Consider the following 24495-nt stretch of genomic DNA (forward strand, 5'->3'; position numbering starts at 1 on the left):
TAGTGCTCGCATGGGTGTTTTTTTGTTCATATTGAGAAATCCAGGAAGGACTCAGGACCATGAAGCAAGAGACCATGAGATTGAAATCAATAGACATCAAGCTGCGGTTTTAAGCTCCGTGTAGATTGTGGGGAGGTGGGAAGACGGAGTGAAGCAATGAGGTCCACAGCTTTGAGGCTCTGGCGAGGAGTTGGAGTCGGAGACAGTGTGATAAGTGTCCATGTCAACACAGTAAGGCTGCATGATCACACAAAATAACGGCAGTGGGTGTGAAACTGGAATTTTGTCTGCTGCTGTTTTGCTGTAATGTGTGCGCGCCAATTTCTCAAACTTACTAACATTTCAACAGCAATTTTTTTGTGTTCCTCCAATTCTGGCCTCTTGCGTATCCCCGATTTCCTTCGCCCCACCATCGGTAGTCGTGCCTTCAATTGTCTAGGCCCTAAGCTCTGGAATTCCCTCCTTAAACCTCTCCGCCTCTCTCCCCCCACTTTAAGATTTTAAGGAGAGTCTATCTCTTTGACCAAGCTTTTGGTCACCTGCCCTATTATCTCCTAATGTGGCTCAGTGTCATATTTTGTTTGATAATTCTTCTGTGAAGCGCCTTGGGATGTTATAAGTAACAGGAGTAGGCCATTCAGTCCCGCAAGCCTGTTCCGCAATTCAATTAGATCATGGCTGATCTACATCTTAACTCCATCTAACCACGTTGGCTCCGTAACCCTTGACTAACAAAAATCAATCCCACTTTTAAAACTTTCAAATGACCTAGCCTCCACAGCCCTGAGGGGAGTGCTGCATTGGAGGAGGTGCTGCTCTTTGAGCGAGACATTGGACCTCGTCTATCTGCTCAGGAGGTTGTAAAAGAGCCCATAGAACAATCTGAAGAATGGAATGCTCCCGGTGTCCTGCCCAACATTCCTTCTTCAATAATCACCATCCAGTAACAGATTGTCTTGTCATTCATGTCAATTTGCCAGTTGTGGGAGCTTGCTGTGCGCAAATTGGCTGCCTCACTTGCTTCCATTACATCGACTACACTTCGAGAGCAATCCATTAGCTCCGAAACACTTTGGAACAGCCTGAGGCCATGATAAGGTGCTATATAAATGCAAGCTCTTTCTTTTTAGTACCTCAGTGTAGCGTCAAAAGAGCGACTTGCATTAATATAGCACCTTTCACGACTGTTGTTCTTCGAAAATAGCGCCATTGTTTCTTATACGTCCACCTGAGGGGGCAGACTGGGCCTCGGTCTTATCCGAAAGATGGCATCGCTGACAGTGCAGCACTCCCTTAGTACTGCACTGGAGTGTCAGCCTAGATTTTTGTGCTCACGTTCCTCTGACTCAGAGGCAAGAGGGCTACCCACTGAGCCATGGCTGACACCCAAGTGGGGTGATGCACTGACAAAAAATACCACTTTAGGAAGCGCCGTTTAACATTCATTGTTTAAGCCCCAGTGGCACTATTGATCGAGAAGGTTCTGGTCAACATTCACTCCGAGTTTGCAGGTGCAAAACGCCTACCCAACAGTCTAAAAAGTAATTCACCCTGAAGTGCTTTAAGATGCTTCAATGGCATTTGGATACTATAAAAATGCAAATGTTATTCATACAACCCCCATGCAACACACACAGAAAAAAAATGCAGAAAAAATGACGATTGAGTACAGCATGTTTATTTTCCATGAATCAGATAATGCACACTTTAAGCCCGAACAGCAGTAAAGGAGACTTTGGTACATGATCAAAATATACAAAAAGCCTGAAATGTACACCAATATTTATTAATTTAATTGTACAGACATTCAATTCATCAGGAGACACTTTTTTTTGGATATATATGCCAACCTCCTCCTCTCCCCCATCCCTTCCCTGAGTATACGGTCCTTTACTTATAAGCGGGATAGACTCCCATGAACAGGCCAGTAATGATCAAAGTGGCTTTGGTGAGACCTGGAGTACTGTGTACAGTTTTGGTCTCCTTACCGAAGGAAGGATATCCTTCCTTAGAGGTGGGGGTGCAACAAAGGTTCACTACATTGATAAGAGGGTTGTTGCATGAGGAGAGATTGAGTAGACCGGACTATATTCTCTGGAGTTTAGAAGAATGAGAGGTGATCTCATTGAAACATAAGATTCTGAGAGGGCTTCACAGGGTAGATGCTGAGAGATTGTTTCCCCTGGCTGGAGAGTCTAGAACATAGGGCACAGTATCAGGATAAGGGGCTGGCCATTTAGGATTGATGAGAAATGTCTTCACTCAGTGTGAATCTTTGGAATTCTCTAGCCCAGAGGGCTGTGGATGCTCAGTCGTTGAGTATATCCAAGGCTGAGATCGATAGATTTTCGGACTCTAGGGGAATCAAGGGATATGGGGATCGGGCGGGAAAGTGGAGTTGAGGTCGAAGATCAGCCATGATCTTATTGAATGGCGGAGCAGGCTCGAGAGGCCGTATGACCTACTCCTGCTCCTATTTCTTATGTTCTTAAAACGTGGAAGTGCAGATTTATATCTTGAGTCTCACTGCTCCCACACGTGAAAATTGTAGTTACACAACCCTTTAGGGGTTATGGGCACTTTTTTTTAAAAAAAAGAAAAATACAATCTTAAATTTATTTTCATCGCTCTCATGGAATTTATTGGATGGGACTGTGCTTCTTAACAGTTTTTTTTTTAAAAACAATTCTCAACAATGTTGAAGCCACTTTTGTTGTTACCCCTCGCCCAGTGGCGAGTGTCAACGAGAAGGTTAAAGCTGAAATGCCAAGCACTGTGGGCACGTCTGGTCATTGGCATCAGTTCTGAAGGAGCTGCTCTGTAACCGGGCAATATTAAAATCACTCACAATTTCCCCCTCCCCGTGGCTTGGGTGGCACGCAATGCATTAAGTGAGCGAACTCGGACCGGAAGTCATGGGTTTGATTCTCAGTGGGTGCTGCGTTAGCTGATCTCAGCGTGGTAGCAGGCCAAGGCTGTCCATGCTTTACGTGTGCACCATGGCGTCTCAAGGACCACGTGTAAAGTTTAAAATCCACTTTTCCAGTTAATTTGCAGATATCTCAAGTCGCAGAGACCAACCGATCCTGGCGCGCCAATTTAGGACTTATGCACCACTGGAGGAAACAACACTAAACTGCTCTTCCCAAACTTCGAAAGGCCCAACCAGTAAATAATGTAATAAGCAGTTAGGACAGCGTCACCTGGGCTTCGAGGCTTGGGGGGGTGGCTGAGGCGTGAACATTCACCTGCCAGAGAGATCAGGAAGGCCCTCAGCCCGAGGGATGTAAAGCCAAGTAGGCTTCACGCTCCTGATTCCCATCCAGTAATCCATGCTGGGATTTATGGACGTGGATATCTCAATCCTCCTCCCCCTCCCCACTCTTGCTGTCCCACCTTCTCTCTCCCTTCCCTCACAGTCACCCTCCTCGCCACAATTCCCTCCCTCCCACCTTACCCTCTTCCCTGCTCCATACCACGTCCTTCACCCTCCCTCTTGCCCCATCTCCTTCCTTCATCTTGCCCTTGTCTACCCCCCTTTCCTCCAGCCCTCAACTCCGTTTTCTGTCTACCCCATCTCCCTTTCCTTCTGCCTTCCCTTTAACCCCGCTTCATCTGAAGATTACATTTCATCTGGATTCCTCACGTGCAACGTCACAGCAGATCGACTAACCTATATTATAAATATAAGTAACAGATACCATAGGCGGCCTAAAAGGTTACAAATAGCGGCCTTGTGAAAATGGCACAGGAGGGCCCATTAAACTGTACCCCAACTAGGGTCATCACCTGCATGGGGTGGAGAGGCGGGGAAAGGGGAGAACTCACCCTGTATTTTACTCACTAACGAGATCAGCATCTTCAAGCACCACACCATAAGCTAGCAGAAATCCCAGCTGGCAATTGCAGGAAATACATTTCCTAACTCAGGAGGGGTGATCCCAGTGGCACCTACAGGAACAGAATGGTTAGTGCTGTGTGTGCGGGGGTTTTTTTATTGCACCGTTTCACATTTTAGTGTTATTTCACTGTCAAGTACACTTGGGTAACTTTTCCCCCCCTCGAAGATGGTTTTGGTTTTTTTTGACAATCACTGTTTGCAAGTCCTGATCTACGTAAGCAAATAGCACACCTTAAAGCACAGCTCCCAAGTTACCACAAGCAGCAACTCCACACCCGTGCAGCCCCAGACAAAAACGCATTCAGCTTTCATAAAGTTTAGATCCCCTTTTTCCTGCTGCGGAATCCTAGACCGGTCAAAACGTGAATCTTCGGCTGGCAAAGTGGAAGAAGGGAACAAAACCCGGCCTCTGAACGCCAACCCCCATAGGCAGGCGCAAGAGAGTGTGCAAATCACTGGGCCCATCTGTTTAAACACAGCCCAGCAGAATTAGTGTCAGAGTTGGATTGTCTAGCTTTGAAAGTAACAGGCAACATCCCTGATGTGTACAAATAGAAGCAAATAGAAGCATACTTAGGCTACAGGGAATTTCTGACAATCAAATAGTAGTATAAATTACATTAGGTGCAGCTTTTAAATAGCATTGCATTATCTGCCCATGTATAAAGTTATGTTGTCACTTGGCTAAAGGAAAAACTGCACTTTGGCCAAATTACTTTAATGCTTTATGTAACGCTCTAAACCCATCCCCTCAAATTGCTCCCAATACCAATGACAGCCCCGTACTCACCAAGTGTTTCACCCCAGTATTATACAACCCAAAATAAATACTTTCTCCAGACACCACCCAAGTTGGCACGGGCAGAATCTATAATCATACTTCCCACACCTTTGCTAAAGTCAGACGTAGAAGTCCCAAGACCTAAAAGTTTTTTCGCACAAGGCAGCGTAACGGTGCAGGAGCTGAAATAAGCAGCAGGGTGTCTCGCACGGTCAGCACTTTGATCTCTCGACCGAATAAGCAGCAGGTAACCGGGAACAGGTCACCAGCGCTGACCCAACGGAGTCACCTTGCAGAACCCGCTCAGGAGAAAGCACCAAGAGATGGCACAGCAGCACCAATTCAAGTAAAGGTATAACCATTTTACAGAAACTATTTTTTTTTTTTAAAAACAGGGCTTTTGAGTCCTGTGCTAGCCCACACCCTCCCGCTTTAAAAAAATTCACACAAGCATAGAGTGTGTTACGGACAGAAATCACTATCCTTAATTGTAAGAGATCCTACAATTGTTTCAGCCTGTGACACGCCAAGAATGATCACACTACTTCTGGACAAAGTCAGGAGGCAGAAATAAAATTGAGAGATATCAGGATTGAAAAAAGGAGGAGAGCAAGAAAGAGAAATGAAAAGGGGGAAGAGAGAGAGAGAAAAAAAAAGGGGAGAGAGAGAAAGAGAGAGATTTGGGACTGCAGCAAGGCTGGAGCAGAGCAGTGAGCTGTCACTCAGCCCCACTTGGAGCCGGCTTTTGGGGAGTGAGGTTTTCCCAACTTTACTCACCCAATGCCAACACACCAGCTTTAGCTCCAGTGCACATTAGGGTCATCCAACAAATCACAAGTGACTGCCAGTACTGCTTGATACTGGCTTCTTTTTTTTCCCCTCCAGAATATCAGAATTCCTACAGATCTGATCATTCTAAGGCATTTTATCTCCTCCCTGCTACACTAAAGATTCCTGTGATACCGCGACCTCCTAAATCTACACTTGTTTGTGTTCGTACCATTACTTCATTACCTAGCAACAGCCTTTATCGCAAGACTTTGCAGTGTCATCCAAGGTGGATTATATTGGGCACAACTAACTCTGCTGGGCACGGGGACAAGTCTGCTGCTCTGACAAAAGCAGGCGATCGTTACGCACTTTGCAGTGCAAGTGGCTATGCACGCTGAAGCCGTCCGATCTGCGGGTCAGTCAGGCCACCCCCAGCGTGGGGCAGCGGCTGGGCGATACCAGACTGCACGCCCGAGTGCAGCGCAGACAGGTGTGTGCGTGTGTGGTCTCGCATTAACTGCGAAAGTCGTGCCAGTGAGTAGCCTGATCTCCTGATGCACGAATAAAACATGGATGCCCGTGGAGGCGGGGGAGAATTGGTAAACCTTTTCATGTCCATTTATGACGCAAGTAATCACCTCGTTGAGAGTTTATAACTATTGCACTATCTAGTACCGGGCTGCGATTCCACGGGCAGCTGGCACTTCCCGGTACCTCGGCCGAGAGGCCACCCTTCATGTGCAACTCCAGGCAGTGACTGCTGGCAGGCTATTCTACTGCAGGGGGCATCACGTCCAAACCCAATCCACAACAGCAGGTGACTGGGTAGTCCTGGGGCGCAGGAACCCTGACTGATTTTCCCTTTACCCAGCCAGGAGTGCTACAGTCAATTGTAGCGCTCCTACTGCCAGCCAGCCAGCTGTGATCAGCTCACTCACTCAGCACAGACCAGGGACTGGGTCCAAGCTCTTCCATCAGCAAACCACCAGAGAATCCCCCCTGGCTATGGGTTACTCCCCTCTCCTCTGTCTCTGGGGGTACATGATAACAACACAGATAGACTCATTGGGTTGATATTTCCTTTACCCAATAGTCCAGCTGAGGTGGGGAACTCACCACCAAAGGATACTTCAGGGCAAATTTTCACCCCATTACGCTGACGCTGAACACGGACTGCCCTGATGTTGATATTTAGTCACCCTATCAGGTAAAGCAACAAGCCCACGTTCTTCGAGACTATCTGGAGGCGAACACAATTCATTTGAAATTATCAAATAATTCTTGCCATTTTTCACATGTACGTGTCTCTGCTGGAGTAATAGGTTTAGTATAAAGCCTTCTCCCTTCCTGTCGAAATTGCAAGGCAGGAAGTGATGAGGTCAAATTGGATTTACAAAATTGGTCAGAATTACATCTAATGCCTTAGTGCAACACTCCCTCCCTCTCTAATTACACACCAGGTATAAAACAGCACCACCTGGGGGAATCAATGGAAGAGAATATTGAGATGGAAGACAAGCTTAGTATTCAGTACATATATTGCAGTATTGCCAGATGGGCTGACAGGAAGAACTTAATGTATTGGGATGCCAGCTCCATTAACACACAATAAGCTCAATCACCTGACAATGTGCCACTGCCTATCAAACAAACAATGGACTGATTCACCAGTGCCAGTACTGGCCAACAGGAACCGTATCGGTGATCGGTGACTGATGTTTCCTCCTCCCTTCCCCCTGCGCCCCCCTCCCCCTACCCTTGTCCTGACGGAGTTCTACGGTGAGTAACCGACAAGAGCCGAGTAACAACGACCAAGTCCGTCATGACACCGTTAAGAGTTGAACACAGATTCAGATAGGCTGCCAATGGGCTCTCTGCCCCCTTCGACTTTATTAAGCATCAAGTTTAACAACTCCCTCCCCACCACATCCGTCTTCTGTGCTTCTGGTGACCTTCCACCACCATTCCTGGAAGGAGGCAGCTGTTTGAAGCACAGAACTTGCCTCGTCAGTGCTGTTCTGTGACGGGCTGGCAAGAGTCACAATTCGAGTACAAGATAACTGTTTTCCCTCCTTGAGATAGACACCCCACTGGCACAGCACAATCCAGCAAAGGGACATAGAACCTCAAAGAAACTTTTTGTAACTGAGATACAGTTTAGTGACGGCCACTTCCAGGGTCCCAACCGTCAGACATTCTGGATTGCAGTCACGAGCTGCACCGTCCCCTTAACCAGGCTGCACCATTCCCTGAACCAGGCACAATCACAGAAACGCCCCACCTCACTGTTTAAACACAATGTTTATTGTGCACTGTGGTGTCAAACGGTTTCGATCCTGCTCACAGCTCACCTTTGGACACTTTATATAGGTAAATAACTTCAACCAGCAGAACTGAGATATTGCTGCGTCTGATCCCCACCTCGCTCCATGCACCCTCGCTACCACAGTCGAGGCCCACGGGTTACACTCGGCAGCAGTACACACACACACACACACACACCTCGAGGCAGGCTGAGACGTGCTCATTCCCTTCCACACGCCCTCAGCAGCAGGAATACCTGCTGCCTCACCCCCAGTAACCCCACAGTACGAAAGACTCCTCTTCATCCATCCACCCCCTCACTCCTTTCTCCACAGCCTGAAATGCAAAGACAAGATTCTCCAACACTACTGCCAAATATAACCTCTAGGTCGTCGTACTGGCCTCACCCCCAGCACCCCTTTACCAACAGAGCCAAGAGGCCCAGACGTCTGCCCTCAGTCACCAAGTTTATGTTTCCAAAAGGATCTCCTATTTCTAAGCAAGGAAGCACAAGGATCATCAGGCAAGCACATTCTCATAAGCTGCTGTTACAAATCGGACAGTGAAAAGCAAAATTAAACACCAGCATTTCCCCATAAACGTTTACAAGATCAGTTTGGATGAAGGCTCCACAATTCCAACCCTTCCCGTCTCCCTATCACAGCTTAACATTCATCCGAACGGATGGGCAGGAACTCGCTTCAGTGCTTCAACTGTAGGACGGCACCTCTGACCCCGCAGCACCCTCTCAGCTGATCCTGCCCTTAACTAAAGTCAACACTTCAGAGAGCGGCGACCAGGAGATAAGGACCCCTTATTAAAAATGACAACCCCGGTGAGCTGTTCTGATTAGGTCAATGGAACCAGAGCTACACGCCCCCATTCGTATTACCCGTTTAATTTAGGGGGACACAGTTTAGTCTGTGAAATAAAGAGGTGTATTCGGTGCTGTCACTGTGATTATTTTTGCATCTTAGTACCAATACTTAATAGGGGAAAACAAAAAAGCCGATACATTTTACAATGCACCAACGACAGGCCTGTACCCACTGGTACTTCAGCATGCCATCGTACAGCTCTAAACGTTCTCTCCCCCCAGGCCAGCCCGAGTTTGGAAGCCAGGATCGAGAATTAGACGGCTGCTCTTTTTGCACGACTGGTCATGAAAATTTCACGCACCCGCCACTGCAATCTAGTCCTGGTGACAGCACGGGAAAACAAAATTCTGGGATGTACAAATGAGGGGTGAGCCTTCAGGAATCTGAGTCATCAGCGCTGGGTTGGGTTTCAACAAAATTAGTCATGAGATTAGATCACTATTAACAACTAATCCCAGTTATGCCATTTCTCCCCCCACCACCTCCTAAATTAACTGGCCAGACCAATAAAAAAAAAGGTAGATACTGGCCAGGTTATAATGTTGATAACCATCATTGAATGTCCATTGAACAGCATGTCCTCCAGTATCCCACCATGCAGTGGGGCAGCACGACCCCCAGTATCCCACCATGCAGTGGGACAGCACGACCCCCAGTATCCCACCATGCAGTGGGACAGCACGACCCCCAGTATCCCACCATGCAGTGGGACAGCACGACCCCCAGTATCCCACCATGCAGTGGGACAGCACGACCCCCAGTATCCCACCATGCAGTGGGACAGCACGACCCCCAGTATCCCACCATGCAGTGGGACAGCACGACCCCCAGTATCCCACCATGCAGTGGGACAGCACGACCCCCAGTATCCCACCATGCAGTGGGACAACACGACCCCCAGTATCCCACCATGCAGTGGGACAGCACGACCCCCCAGTATCCCACCATGCAGTGGGACAGCACGACCCCCCAGTATCCCACCATGCAGTGGGACAACACGACCCCCCAGTATCCCACCATGCAGTGGGACAGCACGACCCCCAGTATCCCACCATGCAGTGGGACAGCACGACCCCCAGTATCCCACCATGCAGTGGGACAGCACGACCCCCAGTATCCCACCATGCAGTGGGACAGCACGACCCCCCAGTATCCCACCATGCAGTGGGACAGCACGACCCCCCAGTATCCCACCATGCAGTGGGACAGCACGACCCCCAGTATCCCACCATGCAGTGGGACAGCACGACCCCCAGTATCCCACCATGCAGTGGGACAGCACGACCCCCAGTATCCCACCATGCAGTGGGACAGCACGACCCCCAGTATCCCACCATGCAGTGGGACAGCACGACCCCCAGTATCCCACCATGCAGTGGGACAGCACGACCCCCAGTATCCCACCATGCAGTGGGACAGCACGACCCCCAGTATCCCACCATGCAGTGGGACAGCACGACCCCCAGTAGCCCACCATGCAGTGGGACAACACGACCCCCAGTATCCCACCATGCAGTGGGACAGCACGACCCCCAGTATCCCACCATGCAGTGGGACAGCACGACCCCCAGTATCCCACCATGCAGTGGGACAGCACGACCCCCAGTAGCCCACCATGCAGTGGGACAGTCACATCTGTTGTACGACGCACAATATGGCAACTGGTCCATGTTTAAAGCGTCAAATTCAGAAAAACTTGTCGTCGATTCTGAAGTGAGGCTTACTGACGTCATCTGGATTGAGGAAGACCGAGATCGACTTGCCCGGATTCTCCGTCACGAGCTGCTGGAGCTTGCGGGCCAGGCTGTCGTCTTGGCAAGCAGCGCTCGCCAGCACCCCGTCCGACTGGGAGGACGCCAAGCCCGGCGCGGCCCGGCACCGGCGCAGCTCCTGGGCCAGCTTGCTGGCCGCCTTGGCGTGCTCGATGGCGCTGCGCAGGTGCTCAGCTGGGTCCGAGCGGACTGAGGACAGCTTGCAGGCCAGGAGGAGCACGGTGTCGTCAGGCAGGTGCTCGAACATGTTGCACTGCGGGAGGAAGTAGTTGGGGCAGGACTTGTTGACCAGGCAGTGGGAGAGGTCGTCGATCAGGCCCAGGAGGAAGTGGGCCATGTTCTCGTCCTGGCAGAGGAAGCTGGACGGGAGACGGTCACAGGCCCACAGCATCAAACTCCGCAGGTGGTAGGGGCTGATGGCCCTGGGCCGGGAGAGGAGCTTGATTATCACGGCCTTGTATGCCTGGTAGGCCTGGATCAGAGGGACGGAAATGCATTTCTTCAACTGCACCTCGCTCCGCGAGAAAGCCAGCCGCCACTCGTTCTCCCGGTTGCCCAGGCAGGAGCAGGCCGGCACCAGGTAGAACCCGCTGATCACCTCCTCTTCTGTTATCTTTCCGTCCCAAAAGTGGTTTTCCATCAGCCAGTTCTGGGCCACGGCCGGCCAGCCCTTGAAGGACACCACGGGGACGACGTCGTACAGCATCCGGCTGCGGCCCACGTTCAGGATGACGGACACCACCGTCCCGTTCTTCTCCACCTTCACCACCCTGGGCATGCCCCGCTGGGGATTACGGCAGATTCCCTCGATCACCGCGGAGATGGAGCGGAAGAACCAGTCCGCCACCTTGGTCGGCGAGAAGTAGTAGCTGCCGCCCGGGTCCCCCCCGTTGTTCTCTGTCTCCGTGCAGCAGTCCTTCCACTTGTTCACGGTGCCCTCGTCGAAGAGGCGCAGGCTGAGCCACGAGTGGCAGGGGGCAGAGTGCCGCATGTCCAGCGTGACCGGCTGGTTGCGGTCGTGGAGCTTCAGCGCCGGCACCAGCAGCGTGAAGTCGACGTCGTAGTCCGTGCCCCTAGCGTAGTCCCCGAGCTCGTCGGGGTTCATGTCGACCACTCCTTCGCGGACACCCCCAGAGAGCAGCAGGTACTCGTTCGACACGGGTAACTTGTGGTCCAGCTTCTGTACCAATCCTGTGGAAGCAGAGAGGAACTTTTCAGGCTTAGGTTGTGCTGCTTTCAAGTGCTCCTTGTGCCATGCCTTGTCCCTTACCACGAGTAGAGACCTAACCCCAGACGTCTGCTCACAGTACTTTATAACTAGTCATTGTTGCCAGTAGGAATGGTTAGCACACTGATACTGATACTCTACAGTACAAAATGTAGGTCGACACTCCAGCGCAGTACTGAGGGAGTGCTGCACTGTCAGAGGTGCCATCTTTCGGATGAAAGATTAAACCGAGGCCCCTGTCTGCCCCCTCAGGTGGATGTAAAAGATCCCATGGCACTATTTCAAAGAGCAGGGGAGTTCTCCCCAGTGTCCTGGTATTTATCCCTCTAACATCACAAAGTAGATAATCTGACATTTATCACTGCTGTATGTGGGAGCTTGCTGAGCACAAATTGGTTGCTGCATTTCTTACGTTGCAACAGTGACGACACTTCAAAAAAAAAAGTACTTCATTGGCCGTAAAGCGCTTTGTGACGTCCAGAGGTCATGAAAGTCGCCGTATAAATGCAAGGGGATGCAGCGTGTCTGGTGCAAACAGAAGTGAGCTCGGAGCTCACTACATTTGAATCACTCCTCCCTAAATGGCGAGTTGCCGGCGTCATTTCTCATTCTTGGAATTCTTCTAATACTAACCAGAAGGGTCGATTCGCCCAGGACCCATCCGAGAGCCTTCAAATCCTGCAGGGATCCCACGGCTAAATCTAATCAGCACACAGCGGAATTATCTGCAATCCGGAGACTTAGTGGCTGGCACACTGCCAGGTCCACACAGAGAAAGTGGCTGGGTGGGCACACTGCCAACTTCACTACTTTAACACGGGAGAACACAGAGGGGGAAAAACAAAGTGTGTAAACGCAATGCATTAGCCCTTTCAGTGCTAGGCAATATAGCATTCATTTGTCACATCAACACACACGCTCCAGTCTCTTATTTTTCCCCATAGTACAACACATTGACTACACTTCAAAAGTACTTCGTTGGCTGTAAAGCGCTTTGGGATGTCCGGAGGTCGCGAAAGGCGCTATATAAATGCAAATCCTTCTTATTTGTAAAACTTTTTTTCTTTTTAAAAAAAAAAGACCCTCCATAAAACCCACCTCTTCGACCAAACTTTGTCGTTGCCCCTCCTAATCTCTCCTTCTTTGGTTCTACGTCTGGTTTTCCTCACCCAGCTGGTAAACACCTCGAGATGCTTTTCCTACCTTAAAAGGCCATTGTGTAAACACGAGTCATTAGGAACTGGGATTTTTTTTTTGTTTTGTTTACAAAAAACATTAAGAGGGCAGGGGGGGGGGGGGGGGGGGGGAAGGAGGAGAAGAGATAGGAAGCCAGCGGGCAAACGGGATTAGATTGGCGGCTCACGAGGAGGAAAACACAGGGGCAGACGCGATGGGCCGAACTACTGCAACAATCCACACTCGAATAGCTTTTTGCTGGACTCTGCCGCCACCCCCACTCAGTTGATGGTGGTGAAGAGTGAGGGGGTGAATTTTCAAATGGCCGGGGTGGTGGGGGGGTTCTTCCGCTCGTCCGTCGTAAGTTTGACGGAAACCCCAGGACGGCGGCGTAAATATCGTGACAGCAACTGAGTGGGAGAAACCCACTCTACTCTGAAAACGCCTGCTCCTGTCTGATCTCGGAAGCCGAACAGAGAGTCAGGCCTGGCTAGTACTCGTGTCTGGGATTCCGCCTGGGAATACCAGGTGCAGTAGGCTTAAAAAAAAAGAGGCTGGGGACATAGAGGCTTTGGGAAGGGTGCAGAGGAGGGCGACAACATTAATTCCCCAGTTTAAAACACCTTACGTTACCCAGATAGGCTCAAAAAGTTTGGTCTGTATACTTAATCAAATCACCCCCAGAGTTTAAGGTTTGTTAAAGTAATGATAGGACTAGATGGTGTGGATGTAGACTAATTATTTAGTTATATAAGGGCAGAAGTAGGTTGGATGTCAGGAGGGGTTTCTTTCCCCAGAGAACAGTGGACCTGTGGAACAGGCTGCCGGCTCGTGCAGTGAACGCTGATTAGCTGAATTCTTTCCAGAGAGCTGGACCTGTTTCTGGCTGGGGCAGAGATCACCTCATACCAGAGGTAGGTGCCCTGTAATGTTAATCAGGGTCAGTGTGATCTCCTAGATTAGTTTCGATCCCCTAAAGGGGTCAGAGGAATTTTCCAGAACTCCCCCTCCACAACGGAGCTGGGTTTTTACGCTTCTCGCAGGAGTTTACGTGGCTTCGGGTGGGGTGTGTCTGTATCGTGATGCACAACAACTGTGTGGGACAGGCTGGAGGGACCAATGGGCCTTATCCTGACCATCACTTTCGCTTGTTTCACATGTAACCCCCCCCCACACACCGTGGAAACTCACCTCCAGTAAAGGTGACCATGAAGATGATGGGATTGTCGTAAAAACTCAACTGGTTCACTAATGTCCTTTAAAGAAGGACACCTGCCTTCCTTAAATGGTCTAGCCTATACGTGACTCCAGTCCCACACCACCGTGGTTACTTCCGACCTGCCCTCTAAAGTGGCCTAGCAAGCCACTTAAGTCACCACCATCTTCTCACAGCAACTAGGGATGGGCAAACACCAGCGATGCCCGCATCACGAGAATGATTTTTTTAAAAATCTGAAGTTCGATTCCCGATCTATGCCAATCTCAGCCAGTGTCATTAAGGACAATCCATAAATATATTTAAATCACCAGCTTCCATGCTGTTAAGTAAAAAATACACACATTTTTGTAATGTCACTGTCCAGTTCTATTACTGGACGGAAAATACGTTGGCACACTTAGATCGTCATTATGGCAGAGTACCTGCTGGGAACAACGCACCATTCAAGTCAAGGTGATTTGTTGACAGTTCCTGGGGTTCGGCTGCATCCTGCCTACATAGAGGAAGTTTTTTTTTTAAAAAAACAGATACAGCGAAATTCCCTTTGACTGCTCACCTCTCAAGAATGTGACCACCCACCCCGAGGCACGTCTCTTCTATGCAGTCTTTTCTTTCAGCAGTGAAAGTTAAACCACCAGCAAACATTACTGCCTCTGCGTGCAAAGGAGATGTTAATTCTAAACTGAAATGCTCAGAGGCTTGGACTCAAATTCCACCTGCACTTACTACTCAGAATCTCACTTGATGCCATTAAGGTGCTTGAAAGCAAAGAGAGAAATTCCACCACAGGGCCTTCTATTCCTTTCTCCCTCATGTGTTTATCTCGCTTCCCCTGAAATGCATCCACGCTATTTGCCTCAACTGCTCCATGTGGGAGCGAGTTCCACATTCCAACCACTCTCTGGGTAAAGAAGTTTCTCCTGAATTCCCTATTGGATTTATTAGTGACTATCTTATATTTACGGCCCCTAGTTTTGGTCTCCCCCACAAGTGGAGACATCTTCTCTATGTCTGCCCTTTCAAAGTCCAAAACTTGTCCACAAATACCGTGCTTTTGATAGACTGCCAGCAGTTTCTCGGGAGCTGCACCACGCTGGCAAGGCCTGCATTTATTGTCTATCTCTTGTTGCCCTGAGAAGGTGGTGGTGGTGTTGGCGGGCCTTGTTAGTTATGAAAACAATTGCGACTTAAAGGGCTTGGTGGGCGACAGAGGCACTCGCTTAACGTGGGACTGGAGTCACGTGTAGGCCGGACTGGGTAGGGGTGGCAGGTTCCCGTACCCACGAAGGTCATTATACCAGTTGGGTCTTTCCAACAATCTGGCAGCTTTCGTGGTCATTCTTATCATTTGTGCACTGCTACCAGGAAAAGATTTATTGAATTCAAGAAGGGATGAGACAGAATGGATCGAAGCAACACTTTTCCAGTGGTCGAGGGGGTCTTGAACAAGGGGGGGGGGGACATAGATGTAAGATTAAATGTAAAATATTACGGTTTAGCACAGAGTAGGAGCAACTTTGTTGGAATGCACTACCGGAGTTAGTGACTGAAGCAGAGGTCGTGTCAACATTTAAGAATAGGTTACCTTAAAATTAGAGCTGGCCCGTTCAGGGGTGATGTCAGGAAGCACTTCTTCACACAAAGGGGAGTGGAAATCTGGAATTCCCCCCCCCCCCAAAAAAAAGCTGTTGAGGCTGGGGTGGGGGGGGGGGAAATTAATTGAAAAGTTCAAAACTGAGTGATAGATTTTCGTTAAGTAAGGGTATTAAGGTTAACGGAACCAAGGCGTGTAGATGGAGTTAAGATACAGATCAGTCCTGATCTAATTGAATGGTGGCCATGATGTGGAGATACCGGTGATGGACTGGGGTTGACAATTGTAAACAACTTTACAACACAATTTCAATTTCAAAAACAATTTCAAATAAAATTGTTGGACTATAACTTGGTGTTGTAAAATTGTTTATAATTGAATGGTGGAACAGGCTCGAGGGGCTGAATGGCCTCCTCATAGAGTCATAGAGTCATACAGCACGGATAGAGGCCCTTCGGCCCATCGTGTCCGCGCCGGCCATCAGCCCTGTCTACTCTAATCCCATATTCCAGCATTTGGTCCGTAGCCTTGTATGCTATGGCATTTCAAGTGCTCATCCAAATGCTTCTTGAACGTTGTGAGGGTTTTTGTTTAAATAGGTGTAAGGAATCTTACAACACCAGGTTATAGTCCAACAGTTTTATTTGAAAATCACAAGCTTTCGGAGGCTTTCTTGTGATTTTCAAATAAAACTGTTGGGACTATAACCTGGTGTAAGATTCCTTACATTTGTCCACCCCAGTCCATCACCGGCATCTCCACATGTTAGATAGGTGGTTGAAGGAAAGTGGAGGGAGGAGGGGGGGGGGGGGGGAGGTTGGATAAAAGTAACATGGGAACAGGGCAGGCACCTGGGAATAGGACTACTGCTCGTGTGAAGGATAAACACCAACACGGACTGGTTGGGCCGAACGACCAGTCGTCATTTCTATGGACAACTTGGGGGGGGGGGGGGGGGAGAGGAACTCACGCCAGTGCGGTACTGTAACCAGGTTACTGCTGGACATGGTTTTCACTCACCCAGCATGGAGAAGATGAAGTCCTTGGCCGTGTGCACCTCCAGCGCTCGCTGATCATCGAAGTCCCTCAGCTCGTGTTTACCGAACTCCTGGATCAACTTGCTAATCTCCTCGATCCGAGCTCCCGAGTGGAAATCCAAGTCAATCAGCGGTTTGGCAAAGGCCGGCTTGGCGTTTGGTGCAGCGTCCTTGCCGGACATCGATGCCACAGAAGCCATGCTGAGAGGAGGAGGAGGAGGAGGAGAGGAGAAAAAAGGCGGGTTTAAGAGTAGCGGCAAAAAAAGAATCGCACCCCGGGAAAGAGATTTCACTGCAGCCTTTACAAGCCGGGAGGATTGAGGAGTCAAAGCCCTGCGATCATCTCAGGAATTCAGCACCGGTGGGATGAGCGTGGAGCGACACACAGTCCTGAGGCGGATTCGGTTCCCCTCTTCAATTCCTGAGATTCCGGGAGACGACTTGCTGCAATTGCAGGCGAGTGAAGGAGCTTCTTTTTCGTCGCCCCGGGTGGCACGGGCAATGGGGAATCGAAGCTCTTCATCGCGGGGGTCTGTGGCGACAAAAAAAAAAACAAGCCGAAGAAGTTAGCGGTTTGAGCTCCAATCGGGAAAATCCGCATCCCGATTCGTCCGGGATGCAGGAGCCGCGGTGAGCGCCGATCCACTAAAGTGCAGCCAGCCTGTGCTGTGGTCGGCAACGCTGCAGGAGCAAACGGGAGTGCGATAGGGCCAGGTACAACGTGTTGCTGCTTTTTGTTCACTCCTCTTCGGATGCTATTGGTTCCTTGCAGAGGTACAGGCACCAATTGTCTGGAGCACCTTTGCTGAAGTGGCTTTTATTCATGTGTGAGCCTTGATAACAAGTATTGGCAGGCTGTGTGTTGTGTGCGTGTGTGTTTGGGGTGGGGACAACCAATCCAATTCTCACCAGATGCCCACACAAATGCACTTTGAAGTAGGAGAGGGGGGAGGGGGGACCCTGGATAACAGGGTCTGGAGCAGGACTTGAGCACATATGCTCAGCTGACACTCCCGTGCAGTGCTGAGGGAGCGCTGCACTGTCAGCCGCGCAAATTTTTTGGATGAAACGTTAAACCGAGGTCCTGACTGCCCTCTCTGGTGGGCATAAAAGATAAACAGGAGAATTCTGCCAGTGTTCTGGCCAATATTTATCCCTCAAACCAATATCTCTAAAATAGTCTAATTGGTCAAATATCTAAGTTGCTGTTTGTGGGACCTTGCTGTGAGCAAATTAGCTGCGAGCAAATTGGCTACTGCATTTGCCTACATTACAACAGCGACTTCAAAAGTGATTCATCGGCTGTGAAGTGCTTTGGGACGTCCCGAGCTCTATAAATGCAAGTTCTTTCGTTCGCCCCACCCGATTCCATTCAACCACGCCCTCTTACAGCTGTGCCCAAACAACTGGTTTTCCTTGGCCTGAGGGGGTGCTACATGCCTTAACAAAAATACATTTTATAACATTTGAAAGTAAAGTCAAAACAGATTAAAGAGCTCTCTTCATGCAGCCACCAGTCTGAAACTTCAGTTATCCCCCTACCTTTTCTTCCTCTGGGCTTCATGCAGTCAAAAGTCAGGCAAGTAATCTGCTTCCAGGTCTTGAATAACGTTGCTCAGTAACCAGCAGCTAGGGATGGGCAATAAATGCCAGCCTTGCCAGCGATGCTAGGTGGTAATAAGAACATAGAGTGACTGATTCATCCACAGTTTTTCCTCACTTCCTGTTGCTCTCAAAGCCAGATGAGACAGTGAAGTGTGGAGCAGAAAATCTCACAAATACAAATCACAATCTACCTCCATGTTACAATAGTTTGGTACACCCATTAGCATAACACCCAGAACAAGCTCGTCATACCAAAAGGATTAAGAATAAAAACTGTAGTTTTAAAACTTCATTTCTGTACTCTTTTCCATCCACCCCCCCCCCCACACCAAAATTATTTTTTCAGCTGAGAGGGGAAGCATGGTTCAGACCATAATCATCTCATCAGGTAATATTTGAGCAATGCAGAAACTAGATCCCTTCAGCCAGACAAACAGGATCCACTGGATGGATGAATGAATGAATGAATGCAAAGTCTATTCCCCCTACTGCAAAAGATGCTTAAAGTTTTCTGATAATTCCACTTTTCTAACATTTTTAAACTTTTAAATTTTAAACTTCTCTGCCTGAAAGTGGTGGTGGAAGCAGATTCTCAAGAGTGGCTTTCACAAAGGAATTAGATAAATACCTGAAGGGGAGAAAATGCAAGACTATGGGGAAAAGAGCAGGGGAGTGGGATTAAATGGATAGCTCTTTCAAAGAGCTGGCACAGCTCCTTCTGCGCTGTAAAATTCTATAAGAAACAACTTCAAATTATCAGGAGCAGATATCAAATAGAGGACGAGATTCACGCTAGGGTGAGGAACAAAGGATTTGGTAAACCAAAAAGACCAAAGTCCATCTAGTTCACCTTCTACCATCCTGGTAGTCGCATGCTACAATCATAATGGAGTTGATGACTCATCATGTCAACCACTAATTAGTCTACAACAGACTCAGACATGGGGCGAGCAAAACCACCTCAGATTAATAGCTCATCAAAAATAAAGCACCTCTGACAGTGCAGCACTCCTTCAGCAGTATACTGAAGTGTCATCTTAAATTACACGCTGAAATCTCTGGATTGGGACTTAAATCCACAACCTTCTGACTCAGAGGCGATTGTGGTGAAAAGCTTTTAGAACTATAAGTTCAAAGTCACCAGCTTCTCTCAAACATACCATACTCACCATAATTCACACCTCAGATTACTCACACACTGCATTTCAAAATACATGCATCTGTGCTAGACAGATCATGATTTTCTACCAACTCATAAATCACAGCTGGTGAGTATAGAACCATAAAATCCCAGCCTCAGACTTACACCCACATGGAATTAGAGACACATAAAATAAAATGTAAAAGTAAGAACAGCTGCATCAGTTTCCCCACATCTGTTTTAAAATAGAACAACCCTTAGATTTAAGCAATCCCTCACTATGTGTGAGCATGGATGCATTGCAACAGGTGTTAGCACAAACATATTACTGCAGTTTGACTGGTTTTAAGCGGCAGCAGAGGCTCTATTCAACCATGGCAGGCATCACACTGAAGCCTGATCGTCTCATCATAAACATACACTTTCCAGCAGGAGTCACTGAGTAGCAATCAGGAATGGGACCCTAGCTCATTTTACCCCTCCTTAACCTACAGAGCTAAAGAGGCTTCGATCCCCCTTTTGCTCATCGAAGAGCTTTCCTTCAAAACAACAATCAAACTTGAACCCAGAGTGACTCAGCAAGATGATTCAGTTCGGTAACTGGGTTGAAATTCTCCAAACTATGTCGAGTGAGGTGATCTTAGTAAGAGAGTGAAAGGGGAGGGGAGGGGGGGGGGAAGCATTGGGACTTCCAGCCACTATCGAGTATCCCACACTGGCGGTGTGGCATCGGGGCCGGGGTGCGATGCCCCCCACGGTCGAATTGCCTGCCCCCACTGGGCGTCCGGGGGGCTGACACTTGGAGAATGGCCAATTGGCCAAGACACCCTGGGCAAGGGAGTCAAAACACCTTGAGGGGAGGAGACTGCCGGAACATAATCAACAACGCGACGGGAAGGCCCAGCCAGATTCCCTTCCCACTCCACTCCAGGCGGCCGCCCTCTCGCTCGGGACAATGGCTAAACACACACCTGGTTCCATCCTCAGCCTCCCTTCACCTCTCGTCTCCTCGCACATTGTGCGCTTATTTATTTTTTTTTTCTCCCCCTCCTCGGTCAGACCCAGCTCGGTGCCGGTGTTTCCCGGAGTGGACACCACCGCCGCCTCCTCCCTTGTCCCAGGCCCGAGGGTTTAAACTCCACAGGTCGCGATTGCCATGGACACGCCTCCCGCCACGGCCGGCTCTGCGCATGCGCCTGCCCGCTGCGCACGCTGGGAAATGTAGTCTCATCCTTCACACCTCAAAAATAAATCTAAAATTATTACGATATAGAAGCGATCAGGAAGCGTTAACGCAAATCACATGACATGCACAAGTGAGCTGAAATAAAAATTAGAAAACTGACAAAACAAAAACCGCACTTGTTCTACTGCGCTTGCGTCATGCACCAAAGACTTCTGGGAATTGTAGTCGCTGGAAGACTGCTTCACCTGGGCCGATGGCGGATCCGGAGGCGTTTGCGGACGGTAGGCCGAAAGCTTAAAAATGTTTATTGACGAAATCAGCGGGATAAACACGGCCGAGAAAAGCGAGTCCCAAAAACAGTTCTCGTTTACTGCGCCTTGGTCGGTGCGCAGTGCACTCTGGGAATTGTAGTCCTTAAAAGGTGTCCTTTAAGTTCAGAGACTCTCTGGTCACTTGTACTCCGGGAGTTTGGTTGCTTCAATTTGTTAGTTGGAAGACCAACACTTGCCTCCCTACAAAGTGAAGGCGGTGGATTGTGCTGGGTCACGCGGGGGTCGAGCAACTATCCCGCGCCTTGCCCAAAGTGGCCGCCATTTTTGGACCTAAAGACAGCAAGCGCTGGAATTGTACAAGTCCTCACAGGTAGGGTTGCCAACCAGTCAGGAATTAAACATTAATCTCCAGGACACTGCCGTGAGCAACCCAGGAGAAAAATAATTTAATAAAAAATGTGTTTTCATTTCATTTGAACAGTTTTGTTTCTTAGTTACAAAAATATATTGGAGGGGGAGGCTGTTTGACAGGGGCGGGGTGGTGGTTGTGGTTGGAGGTCATGTGGTAACACCTCTAGGAATAAGAGTTGGCAATCCCACTCACAGGTGCCCTTAGAGGAGAAAAGCTTCTAACAACGCAGCACTCCCTCAGGACTGCAGCCTGCCCACTTCATTTCTTGAACCCACAACCTTCTGACTTAGAGGCAAGTTATAGCAACTGAGCCAAGCTGATGCAATAAATGAGTCCAAAAAATATACTTTATTCATAGAATCTGCAGCAATACATACAATACAGTTGTCATATCACATTTCAAATGTACACAATACAGATTATACAATTTGCAGGTTACGTCAAGTACAGTTCAATGAACACATTGTACATAATTACAGTTCATGTCACTCTAGGGTGCCTCATTGCAATACAATCTATACAGATTATTGATTACAGGTACGTTACATCAATTTGATTTTTACATTCTGCCCGAGGGGGTTTTTTCCCTGAATGCAGCCCCATTGGTATACAATAGTGGGAAGGCTCTAAACGGTTGCCTTTCCCCACAGAGCCTTTGCGGCGGCCGCACCCAGCTTCAGTGTGTCCCTGAGCACGTAGTCCTGGACCTTGGAAAGTGCCAGTCTGCAACACTCGGTCGAGGACAGCTCCTTGCACTGGAAGACCAGCAAGTTTTGGGCAGACCATAGGGCGTCTTTCACCGAATTGATCAAATTTAAATTGTCACTAAGAAATTGAGGAATGGTATGAAAAAGTTGTGTCAGCCTTGGTTCTGTGGTAGCATGATCACCTTTAAGTCAGAGAGTGGTGGGTTTAAATTCCAATCCAGAGATTTAAACACGTAATTTAGGCTTCAGTATAGTACTGAAGGAGTGCTGCATTGTCGGAGGTGCTTTTATTTTGATGAAATGTTAAACCAAGTCTGCCAACTCGGGTGATGTAAAAATCCCATGGCACAATTCGAAGAAGGGCAGGTGAGATCACCCAGTGTCCTAGCCAACATTCCTCCCTCAGCCAACACCACCAAAACAGATTACTAACTGGCCGCTTAACTAATTGCTGTTTGTGGGACCTTGCTGTGTGCAATTTGGCTGCCGCATTTGCCTATGTTACAACAGTGACTGCACTTCAAAAAATACTTAATTGGCTGTAAAGTGCTTTGGGACGACGTGAAAGACACTATATAAATGTGTTCTTTTTTTCCTAATCTGGAATATTACTTTAAATTAAACTGCGAGTAGGACAAAGTTCAAACTAGTAAAACTTTAGGACTGATGTCACACAAAGCGTGATCAACGCCTAGAATGGGCTTCTGAGCTGAGTGATGGAGGTGAAAACCCTGTAAACAACTAGATGCAGCCTTGGGAGGAATGTAGGGTTATTCTGGATGGATGCATTAAGATGGGCCCAATCGCCCTCTTCATCCATAAGTATCTTGAGAGTGATTCGGAGAAACTTTACCAGAGGGTTGTTGGTGCACGGATTGCTTTGCCAGCGGGAGTGGTTGAGACAGAGACCATTGAATCTTTTAAGGGAAAAGTAGATAAAAATTTGAAGCAGAGGATGATACAGGGAGAGCATGGGTCAGTGGGGTTAGCTTTGGATTGCCCGAGCAAACAGCCACCACCAAATGGCCTCTTTCTATATTGTAATCAGCTGTAAGAGAAAAGACAGGTTATGACATTTTAGGTGTGCACCTTTCATCAGACATCAGAACCAGGTCTGATAAAGGCTTAACCTACCTTTTTTTTTTCAGATGCCTTTTCTAAAACAACCAATAAGGAGAAACTGGGTTGCTGCAGTGTCATCAACTTAAAAACCAAATAAATGTGCCCCCTTCTCTTTTCAGATGCTGACTGACCTTTATGTTTCCAGCATTTTCTCTTCTTATTTCTGATTTCTAGCAGTCACAGTTTTTCCCTTTTATTGAGGGGTTTTGATAGTTTCTGCTTATTTACTCTGTTTCTACTCCTTATTTACTCTGTTTTTACTAACAGGAGGGTCAGTATCCAGAGGACACAGATTTAAGATACAGCAATTGGTAAAAGAACCAGAGGGGAGATGAGATTTTTTTTTTTACACAGCGAGTTATTGTGATCTGGAATGAACTGCCTAAAAGAGTGTTGGAAGCAGCTTCAATAGTAACTTTCAAAAGGGAATTGGATATGTACATGAAAATGGGGGGAAAAAATTGCAGGGCTATGGGGAAAGAGCAGGGGAGTGCGACTAGTTGGATAGCTCATTCAAAGAGCCAGCACAGGCACGATGGGCTGAATGGCCTCCTTCTGCGCTGTAAGATTCTTTGATTCTATTATTTTGGATCTATCCTGTCTGATTTTTGGGGTCAAAGATCAGGTGGGATCAGATGTAGGCAAATTCGTGCCTTTTCAGTTCAAAAATTAACACGGTGTTTGTAATCAGAAACTTTGGGTTTATTTGGTGAATCACAGCAAATCAGAAAAACACAGTGCCCTCAATTTGGCCAACGAGTGCGAGTTTCTTTGTAAAAAGGGAGGGGCTCATTGCATGATATGTGTCTTCCTGTAGCGGGGGAAGGAGGGCAGTGTCTTCTTTAATTATGATTTTGCTTGGCTTGAAGACGGCATTTATCGCCTTTGGGTTTTAGCCAGAAATTTGCAACTCATTGTTCATAGGGTAATTAACAGATTCTAAAATTACAAGGCCTATTCGCTTTGGATTAAAATGCTGCTCATTCCGATTTTAACTTAACTCAAAGAAAGAAGGAACTTGCATTTATATAGCACCTGTGTCTCTCAGGATCTCCCAAATCACTTCACTCACAACAAATTACTTTGAAGTGCAGACTTTGTTGCTATGTTGGTGTCGGCCTTGGACCAATGGGTGGCACTTTTGCCTGAGTCAGAAGGTTGTGGGTTCAAGCCCCACTCCAGAGACTCGAGCGCATAATCTAGGCTGATATTTCAGTGCAGTGCTGAGGGAGTGCTGCACTGTAGGAAGTGCCGTCTTTTGGATGTGACGTTAAACTGGTGGATGTAAAAGATCCCAGGGCACTATTGGAAGAAGAACAGGGGAGTTTGCCCCGATATCCTGGCCAATATTGCTTTGGGACATCCTGAGCTCATGAAAGACGCTATATA

At 48.3% G+C, this 24495-nt stretch overlaps 1 protein-coding gene across 1 annotated transcript; it reads right to left on the bottom strand.

The window, feature by feature from the left end:
• Nucleotides 1-10125: 10125 nt before the first annotated feature.
• On the bottom strand, nucleotides 10126-20549 carry LOC137302422 (nucleotidyltransferase MB21D2-like). Its single transcript, XM_067972074.1, has 4 exons — nucleotides 20379-20549; nucleotides 18204-18328; nucleotides 16645-17193; nucleotides 10126-11598 (listed from the first exon to the last, which is right to left on the bottom strand). Exons 3-4 carry the CDS (start codon nucleotides 16859-16861, stop codon nucleotides 10322-10324), a joined length of 1494 nt encoding a protein of 497 aa, XP_067828175.1. The 5' UTR covers nucleotides 16862-17193; nucleotides 18204-18328; nucleotides 20379-20549; the 3' UTR covers nucleotides 10126-10321.
• Between the last annotated feature and the right edge of the window lie 3946 nt (nucleotides 20550-24495).

This window comes from Heptranchias perlo, chromosome 35, assembly GCF_035084215.1.
Source record: "Heptranchias perlo isolate sHepPer1 chromosome 35, sHepPer1.hap1, whole genome shotgun sequence".
Lineage (NCBI taxonomy): Eukaryota > Metazoa > Chordata > Chondrichthyes > Hexanchiformes > Hexanchidae > Heptranchias > Heptranchias perlo.

Bases quoted from the DNA above. Each gene is read 5' to 3' on its own strand.
- LOC137302422 (XM_067972074.1), bottom strand. From the start codon at position 16,861: ATGGCTTCTGTGGCATCGATGTCCGGCAAGGACGCTGCACCAAACGCC. The intron at 11,599-16,644 runs GTGAGTGAAAAC...CTGCTTCCACAG, and splicing joins CTTCATCTTCTCCATGCTGG to GATTGGTACAGAAGCTGGAC.